General features: G+C 35.5%; 1 protein-coding gene across 1 annotated transcript; it reads left to right on the top strand.

Moving 5' to 3' along the window:
* Window positions 1-5,456: 5,456 nt before the first annotated feature.
* On the top strand, window positions 5,457-8,384 carry LOC146164835 (sulfotransferase 2A8-like). The gene is made up of 7 exons (XM_083380843.1): window positions 5,457-5,718; window positions 6,011-6,124; window positions 6,604-6,713; window positions 7,154-7,295; window positions 7,371-7,486; window positions 7,684-7,843; window positions 8,275-8,384. The coding sequence occupies exons 1-7, from the start codon at window positions 5,457-5,459 to the stop codon at window positions 8,382-8,384; spliced, it is 1,014 nt and encodes a 337-aa protein (XP_083236969.1).
* Window positions 8,385-10,312: the final 1,928 nt, after the last annotated feature.

The following is a 10,312-nucleotide window of genomic DNA, read 5'->3' as shown; positions in this document are numbered from 1 at the left end:
AAGTCACATAATTAAACACACCATTCCGCTTTCCCACAGGATGTGAGGTGTTACTCTGATGGTGGAGAAGCATTAGGTTAACCAATTTTAGACACACGATATGACATAATTTCAAATTTCTATTTAGTGACAAGCAGTGCAAACGTTTAGGCATAAGGAAATCTGTTATGGCCTTTTAAAAAAATATGTTTGCATTATTTATGCCTCTTACGAAAATCTTACGCTATCCGTAACATTGCGTTTTGAGTATATGCTGATTACCACATTTATCTTCCATAATCATGAGTTATAACATTAGGCTAGCAGTTTAACATGTTACAACGTAATGTACAACAGTAATAGAGTCCGCAGTATGATGGATTTCATTTTGTAAAACCAGACAAAATTTCAGACTTCGTACATTATGGTGGTTATTGTACCGGGTAGTTAATTTTTAACCAGTAAGAACAACTAGTAAATACTATTTAACCTGGATAACGCCCGGTATTTCGCCTAGTGTTTACTAAAAATGCAACTTGTTTTTATTTTAAATTGGCTAATGTGAAAACTGGAGGCCAAGGAAGGAGTATAGTTCTACGTGTTTTTATTATAGCGGCTATTAATTGTGGCAAATGACATCACACAAGCCACATATAAGCACTTGGTAATTATTTTTTTGTAACGGGATGACTAAGAAAGCAGGCTTTGAAGTCAAAATATGCAAAATGCATTGAATAAGTGAACTATATACAGACCTTCTTTGATCTGTTTCATCACGGCGTTTTTGCGGCATTGCGGTTGAATAGAACACTGTTATAAACAAGTGAACCAGCAGACCATGAACAGTTCTACACATCAATCATGATTAGAGAAGATACCCTTTAAGAACTTGTTGCATGCATTGTATTGCTGAACTTTGTGGCACCCTGTTGACCAGAATTGAAAACGACAAAGACATGTTAAAGCTGCAAAGTGTATTTATAAAGTATACTACCGGTATACTATTCCTTTGATCCTACACCTCGATTTATTAATGCGACTAAAGGACTAATTTATCATTAAATATCGAAAGAATGTTTATCTTGTTAACGTTAAAAACGCTATAGCATTAGTTTTAGTACTATCGAAACGATGCGTCCACACGATAGCTGATTGTTTACAGTAGACTGTGAAAAATATATAGCACAAAACGCCAAAATAAAAAAATGACTTCAGTTGTAAAATTGTGCTAAAGAAATATATAATATATTTGACGCTCTGTCTATTTTTGTATTATTAATCAAGCGAATTTGCGTAACACCACCACCTATTTGGTTCAGTATCAGTTGCTGCAAAGCATTAACTGTAACTGTTCTTTCTACGTTTTTATCGACCGTGACTTTTAAATCATTCGGCATATGTAAATCAGTGCTCATCGTAAGTACTAAAAAATGGTGCGGATTTACCCGTCACTGACCTTTGAAGGGTTACTAACGTCAAATGCTTTGCCTGGCATAGTCTATAGCCTTTTTATTAATCGACCCCGATTGAAATGAAAAGAAATCTGCTTTTACATGCGACCCAAGTTTTTATTCCCATAGAAACTGCTTGAAATGAATAACACGAAGTTATGCTTAAATTATGCACAATTACTGGGCAAAGTTGTCAAGCCAAAATGAGATTTTTATTTACCACATGGATTTAAAGTTAACATATGAAACGACTTTTTCATTTTTTTAACATGGATTGGTGAGTGATGGTGACCTCATAAAATGCTAAGCCGACCCCAAATGGGAATTTTTGATGCTAATATTCGTAAGCGATCGCAGTAATTTGTAAACGCATGGCACTTGACCAATTTAAATTGCAATCGAACGAAATTTCATCAAGACACTTCAACCTTATAAAGCCATAGAAAGAAGCATGCATCTAAATTCGTAATCTGGTGGCAAGTAATTTTGTAACAGATTTGTTTCGCACTGCTAAAACGTATTAAACAAACAAATAGAGTTCCTCAAAAAAAAAAATGAGAGTGGTCATTGAGTTTTTCCAATATATGATCTTTTTATCTGTTTTGAAGTGACACAAACCGCCTTTTCGACGGTTTTGCTTCACTTGGCTTACGCAAAACATTCCACGCATTGCAATGTTGAGGCCGTCGTCACGTTTGCTGTTACTCAGGACTGGGCTAAGCGGTTGTAGGCTTAACACAAAGTTTTTTACCTTTACAGTGTTGTGCATTGCTGCAGACTAAGGTTGCTAAAAAATCCACATGACGGATAAACGTTGGAGTATAGCGTTTATCAATATTATATATTTACTAGACATTGTAGGCTAGGTGACAGTTTTGAAAGGAATGTTGTATATTTTAGACACAATAAAAGCAAATAATTTATTTCAATTTTCCGCTGAAGCGAGTTGCTGGATTATTTGATATTATGTCAAACATTTTTACATTTTTTTTATTCAACTCTAAAGAAGTTATAATTAAGTGATTGGCCTAGAAGATAAAGCAACTGGATTTGAGCGAAGTTTTGATAATTGTTTTTGTGCGATCTGATGCTTTTAACCTATTGTCCCTTAATACGCAATTAGCCAACGTCATAAACATAGGATTATTTGATTCAGGGAAGAAAATCGGTATGATGCGCACGTGTCTCAAACCTCGTACAACTGCTCGTGTTTTTCGTGAGTTTTCTACTTTTTCAAGCGTAATCCGTAAATATTTGTAGCCCCGGGGCCCCTTAGTACTTGTGAGACAAATTCTTTAACATAAAATTGTTTTATCATTGCAGACTTGAGTTTTTGCACGCAGCAAAATGTTGCGGTTATTCTTTTCATAACAGCTAATGCGCTATTTACCCTGTTTTAACTGTTAGGTCGTAAATCTAAAACAGCTATTGTGAAAGCAAATAATGACTTGCATTCCGTGCGCCGTCGGTTTATTATTTACACTTTAAAAGGAAGCTTGAAACAAATTAGCTGCTTACTTAAGATGTCCTTAGAGTTACTTAATGCTTTTCCAGTTAAAATGTATGCCGTTGCAGTTACCACTGTCGGTCGTGTTACTACTACAGACTTTTGCTAACTCATTCTGATCTTTAAAAACGTTATCAGATAAATCTCAACAGCCTTGCCTGGTAACGAAAGTCTATCACGCATTTCGAAGTTCGCTTGTACGCGAAACGTATTTTGCTATAGGAGGCAGTTTTTAGCAAGTAGCCTGCAGTGAGGACGCTATAGACCAGGGGTGGTCAACATGCGGCTCTTTACCCAGTTATATGCGACTCTTACGTTAATGTTGCGCTTATGATTTGGTTTCGATTTCCCTTAATTAAGTTTTGAATTATTGTCGTTTTCGACTTGCCAAGACCATTGTATTGTTAGTAACACTTTGGAACGATAAACGCAAAAACTATGCCCAAATAGTACTGATCTACGACATTATATAACTTGTATTCAATATGCGTCGCGTCTCCTTCTAAATTCAACAAATGCGGCTCTTGATATGTCATTGGCAGGCCACCCCTGCTATAGACTAACTTCGGTGACATATTGGAAAGCTATGATTTTAGAATGAAAGGCATTGCGTGATTTTGTCATATTTATCATTTGTTATTCGTTCAATCGTGACATATGTTGGCTTGACCATGCTTTTGTTCTCAAGCACGTTTGTCGTAGTATGCGCAACACCACGGCTCAACTTCAGTGTAATTTCACCCTGGTGCCTTTTAGTGTTCTAGACCAGTGGTTCCCAACACTAAGGCGACCCATTTTGAAAAAAAAAATAATTTGGTATAATCTTGCGACCTAAGCAAATACAAGATTGCGATGCAAACAAACTGCACTACAAAAGCAGTTACTTTGTCCGAAAAGCAGTTATTTTTTCCGAATTTTTGAAATCGAGGCGTTATTTTGCTTGAGCATATATGGGCACGCATGTCAGCTTTAACTTCCAGTCGGTTTCACTGTATAGTTTTCATATTTTGTGATTATGATTTCCTGTTTTGTGAAAAGATACAGTAAGCCTGGAAAACAAGCGACCCATGCGTTGGGAACCACTGTTCTAGACCAGTGGTTCTCAACCATTTTAGCTTACGGACCGGTAAAATTTCAAAACAAAATTTGCGGACGGGTGGACCTTCAAAAATCAAAATTAACTCAAAATTTAATTACGACAAAAATATGCAACTTTAAGGCAAAGAATGAAAACTTTAATTTAATGAGCAATTTGCGTCTGTCTTTTTTATAACGTACGTGTTACACGTGTTTCTATTGAAGTTTTTTTACATACATCTGGTCCTAAAGTTGACTTAAACCAGCCATTAACTCTATGTTACGTCACAATCCTGCAAATTACGCAACTGGCGAAGTTCTAAATTTGATACAAGCCTTCAACATCTTCCATGTTGCAATTGAGATATAAAATTCTAAATTACTTAGAAGAAAAGTTGACGCGGACCGGCGGTTGAGAACCACTGTTCTAGACGGAATCTTGTCTAAAGAGACTTGTAAATGTACTCAATGCTTGGAAGAACCAATGATTAGAAGAAAGTATAGCTTGACTGAAAAGCTTAACTTTAAAAGTTTTCTTACCGGTGGCAATTTTTTTTGGATTAATATGCTATTTTAAAGTTTAATTCAAATATTAACGTTATTTGTGAACTTATTGAAACTAAACGCTGAACGGTACAGACAACTCTACATTTCCAGACTATATGGCCTTTAAAATAAGAGAATTCTGCAAATCACATCTTAGAGATGTTGGAGTGATTACATTCGATAAAGAGTTCACAGGGGGGTGTATGAAAATTTCTACTGCACTACAAAAATCTGCAATTTTACATTCCCTTATAAATACATATGGTTAACACATCTTTGGAACCGTTAAAACGAGTAGACCTATAATAAATAATCTAGCATTTTAGGGATATTTTTCACAATGTTTTAATGATTTAAGTCAAGCAGGCTACAATCATTTGACTTGGACATTTTTTATTAAAAACAGTAATTTGTTTTACCTTAATTTGTGCAGTTAGTTCGATACATGTTACGATTTGTTGTTTGGTAATTATATTAAAAATCGCCACAGACTGCCAATTTTAATAATTCATCTTACTTTGTCGACAATGACTTGACTGGGCTGGCTGGCACTAATACATGGCTTACTATGTATCTCAAAGACGTTACTCGGAATTAGGCTTGCTAGTATCTCAAATAACGTGGCTCGGAATTAGGCTTGCTATAGTTTTCGTAAAGAACGTGACTTGAAATTAGGCTTGCTATTTTTCTCGAAGGACGTGACTCGGGCTTACATTTTGCTGATGTGTTGACCAAAAAGGTCTTTTCAATATGACTTATGTACAACACTGCGCAACCATTAACACTGTGTGCCTAAGCGGAGTGACAGAAAATATGAGCTCGAGTTACGAACCTAAAATTCCCTAGCCTCGGTATAGGGCTCTGCTATAAAACTAACTTAGGGTTTAACAAGAAAAATGTCGACTCCTGCGGACGTGCCCCAGCAGATTGTCGACAGGTTTATCCAAGGCATCGATTTGGTGGCGCCGGAACACAGAACCCATGCTAAAGAGTATGACGAACACCTAAGGTATTGGTTTGGACAATACCAAGGACCATCAAAGGAATACAAAGGCTACTATATATTTCCCGGGTTTGAACCCGACACTGCTCAATATGCATACGACGAGCTAGAAATGCTTTCCGGGGACATTGTGGTGGCTACATACCCCAAAACAGGTGCTTAATTTTTTTTAACGTCGACCGTAAAAACTTTTTGTACATTTTGTCGAGCTATATAATGTGGTAAAAATGCAAACGTTGTAAGTGGTAAAAAGGTAGGCTCCTACTTTAAAATCGCAATTTTTATACTATAGACTTATCCATTAAGTAAATATTAGTTAATAAACGCGTTTAGCCAATTTGAAAACGAAATTAAGGCTGCACTGTTGACAAATTTTATTTAAGTAGCATAAATGTTGAGTGTATAATACTGTTCATTATAGAATAGGTTTACTGTTTTGTACTACAGGCACACACTGGCTAACCGCAATCGCGAAACACATCGTTGAGCGCGGAGATCCCGAAATGCTGCAAAAACGCTTGGACGTCTCGCTTTTATATACTCACCTTGAATCAGGACCCGGTTAGTGTTGTTTCGTTTCGTTTACTTCAATAGGAGTCAAATTACAAAAAGGTTTCATAACATAATTAATGCCAGGTGATATAAAAGTAGGCGATCGCATAATTGTTCATCCCATGTCAGTGTTGTAAACAAGTCATTTGTCCTAGTTTAAGTCATCGGTTACCCAAATCGAGTCACAGACAAGTCACAATTAGAGCCAGTCAACCTCAAGTCAAGTCCTTGTCATAACAATAAAAAGTTAAACTATTTAAACTGATGAAGTCGTCCTAATATGAGCAAAAACTAAGGTAAAAGACAACAGAAACGCAGCGTATTCAAGTTAATTGCTTTATGTGCAAAAAATTAAGATATACCAAGTTTTATAAAACAAAAAAGCCTAATTAAAACACTTCATTTTACCCAAGTCATTCAATCAAAAGACTTAAGTCAAGTGCACTTAAGAGCACTTAGATGTAAATATGTTTTCATATGTTTTTTAGTGTCAAAGTACAAGGTTACAGAAAACTTTCCATTTAAACGAAGAATATTCGGAACGCATCTTCCAGTACCTTTGCTCAATCTTAAAAAGTTTAGAGAGAAAGGCGTGAAGGTATACCAAATATTATACATTATCTTTTAAATTATCCGCTCTCTAAAACTGTGTTTAATTTAAGCAGCATGAAATATATTTAATTGTCTGCTGCATATCCCAATGTATCCCAATATATCCCAATAAAGTTTGAACAATTGTTGTTCGACTTCTTATTGGACTTTATACGAAATTTATAAACGTTAAGGCACTTTTGTTTAATCATGTTTTACGTACATACTTAGATTGTAAGGAGAAGCGTTCGGGCCATATATCATTAGTGTAAATTTAGTTAAAAGATTTACACAGAGCTTCCGAGGTCTTTATAAAGAGGTGTCGAGTTCTCTTTAAACATTTTTTAAACGTGGATCGAATGCTAATACACTTTATATGTTTGGAATCATACCAGTCAAGATATTCTATACTTTAACAAGTTTCGTGGTTTGACCGACCTTTTGCAGGTTATTCACGTGACACGCAACCCTAAAGACCAGGCTGTGTCGTGGTACAACTTCATGATGTCGTACCCCCAAAGTAAAAGTGATTACTGGAAAGCAATACTTCCCTCAGATGAAAAAAAGTTTTACGATCTTCAAATTGCGGGTAACGGATTTTGACATTGTATGTTTGTATTATGACGATAGTCGAAACAACAGTCAGATATATTTCCTATTAAAGGAAAACAATTCTTGTTCGCGAAAAAGGACGAAGGTTACTTGGAGAGCGTCAGAGAATGGTATAAGCGTAGAAACGACGACAACGTTCTTCCTTTGGTCTTCGAGAAAATTAAAAAGGTGAACCTATCGGTTAAAATACAAGAGTGGAATTCACATTTGATTTTTACTAGTTAGATCATTTTAATTTATTTTTAATGTCATAAATCACTAGACCTTTTAAAAATTGTTATACACCGGCCATCGACAATAACATGAGAAAAATAAGTTGTTTTAGAGTATGAAGTCGTATATTTTCAATTTTTTTTTTTTTGAAGGATCCCCATACCGAGATTCGCAAATTGGCAGAGTTTATCGGGGAATTCCCCAGTGAGGAAGAGTTGAACCAGATTGTGGAAAGGACCTCGATTGGCTACATGAAAAGCAAGGCGGAATCGGGGTCGGAAAAGAGTGGGGTGATAAAAACAATTAACAAAGGTATCTACTCCAATCGTTAAGTAAACTAGTCTGCCGCTCATAGCGTTTCGTGCAGTTCTGATCAAATATATTTTCCATGATTTCTCAACTCACGAAAAGTTAGCATGCCCTGTAAAATATTCGACTATGCCAGGAAAGTTGGTCTACAAATTTAGCTATACGTGCCTTGTGCTCAATATTAACCTTAGTAACGGTTTCCTGTTTCACTATGCACGTTTGTTAAATTTTAAATAAGCACCATACAATAGTATATATTTCGTATATTCGGTTAAAATCAGAAAACAGAGCCACAACTGTTTTGCCTAGAAACCTAAGTCCACATTTTGCTGAGGCGCAGGCTGGTTTTCGTAACGACCAATGTTTGGCGGTTTGAAAATGCAAATTGGGTAAAAATTATCTAATATAAAATATTTTATAACTTTGTTTTTCAGGTCAAGTTGGCGATTGGAAGAACCATCTTACTGTTGCCCAATCAGAACTCATCGATCAAAAGGTTAAACAGATTCTTGGAGATACCGACATTAAGTTTATATACGAGTAGACTTAAATGATCACAATTTTTTCCAGTTGCTAAATATTTTTTCCGCTTATTAAAGGTTGATCGACACTTGAGCTTGTCTATACTACGTCATGAATTATTATTTACTGTTTTGTAATCACAAGTCCTCCATTTGCATTAGTCGAAAACTGAATCTCATTTTTAGAGATGATATGTAGGTTTTGGCATAATCTACTTGATGTTTGTATTTAATTCACAAATGAACTACAGTTACCTCAGGTTGTACATTACCTCAATTGACATACCTCTAAAATTATCTTCATTTTAACGTTGCGAAATACAATGTAAAAATTCAACTTCCATTTGTGACTTACAGTTTTTGACTTAGTGTGGCCTTTACCGACAAGCTTAGGCAGTTTAGCTTCATCGTCTTATATGTTATACTCAATACTATCACAAAAAAGTTATATATAGTGCAAGTACGACCCTGCTATTCATGAGATCTAATATAATTAGCTGTGTCAGAGATGCATAGGTAATATGTTACCTGTCTTAGGGTAGGCAGACATCGGTAGATTACGTCGTTTGATTCCCGTTTCAACTTGTACAAGTTTTCGACGGTTGTGAGTTTGGTCGCAGGGGAGAAACATTAACGGTATCGTTATTCTGCGTCGACAGGATATGAGTTATATTAATTAAGGCCCCGCCAGTCAAAAGCCGCCCAAAATGACATTGCGTACAAGCACCAATGTTGTTCTTTTTGCAAGTTATTTTGAAATAACTTAAACAAGATTTTTACCTTAATCAAGGTATTTGAAATGGCTTAAGTCACAGTCAAGTCATTTGTGAAATAACTTGATTTCATTTTAGTCGTTTAAAAAAATTAAAAATTCCAGTCCGAGTCATTAGCAGTTGCTCAAGTCAAGTCTCAGTCAAATCACTATAAGAGCAAATCAACTTCCAAGTAAAATAACTGTTTTAAAATTTGTAAAAACTCGTTCCGATCAATTAGCAATAAAACTGACCAAAATTAACATAGAACAACACCATTTAGCATACTAAACGTTTTTATGCAAAACGTGAGATAAATAGCTCAAAATTATAACAGAATATTAAAAGCAGACACTTATTTTTAACTCGTCATTTGACTCAATGACTCAGGTCATATGAAAACAGTTACTTAAGTGCATTTAAGTCAAGTCCTTCACTAAAGTCATTGCAATTCTGATAAGCACTCGTTATATTACCGTTGTTCTGGTTGGCAATTGTATACGACAGTATTATATAGACATTTTGGAAGCAATATTGTGTTAGCTAGCAACGCTAGGCGAAATCTTGCAAATAGTTTACAATATACGTAAGTACAAAAGATACATTAACCTGTCCTTTACACGAAAGCTAATGCAGCTAATGGCTTACCATTCCACATACATTTCTATGATTTGTGAATATTTGTTAGTACATTGTTATTACCAATGGTCTTATTTCTAAGAAACGTGCTTATGTTTGAGTCGTGTGCCTTGCAAATATTAATAGTCCCATTGCCATTTTATACATCCTTAACCACCCACCTCTTAAAAACTTAGGATTATTTAAATAAAAAAAAAGAAATCTATTATAAAGCAAATGTGGCGGAAAGCTTGTGAAACTGCAGTGTGTCTTGTGAGTGATTTAGCTGAGATGGTTTGTGACTGGCCTAAACGCGCACTGCTGCCACAAAACATAACCGCGTAAGTTGTAACCGACCTCTGTTTAATGCCGTCTACAAATCGGCTCTAAGCCGTAACAAGTTTAAGAGCTATCGAATTTGAAATGTCAGTAAATAGTGCAAACATTGCAACATTTTAAGAAGCGCTGCTATAATGTATGTGAAATTAGTCAAGTTGTTATTCTCACATAGCAGTTTGTATATAATTTCAAGAATTATGTGATAGTTTTTCATTGAAAAAATTTTAACGAGCATTGGTGGT

Source organism: Ascidiella aspersa, chromosome 2 (genome assembly GCF_963924565.1).
Source record: "Ascidiella aspersa chromosome 2, kaAscAspe10.2, whole genome shotgun sequence".
NCBI classification, from domain to species: Eukaryota; Metazoa; Chordata; class Ascidiacea; order Phlebobranchia; family Ascidiidae; genus Ascidiella; species Ascidiella aspersa.
The sequence above is the reverse complement of the archived record's forward strand: the minus strand, read 5'-3'. Positions and strand labels throughout refer to the sequence as shown.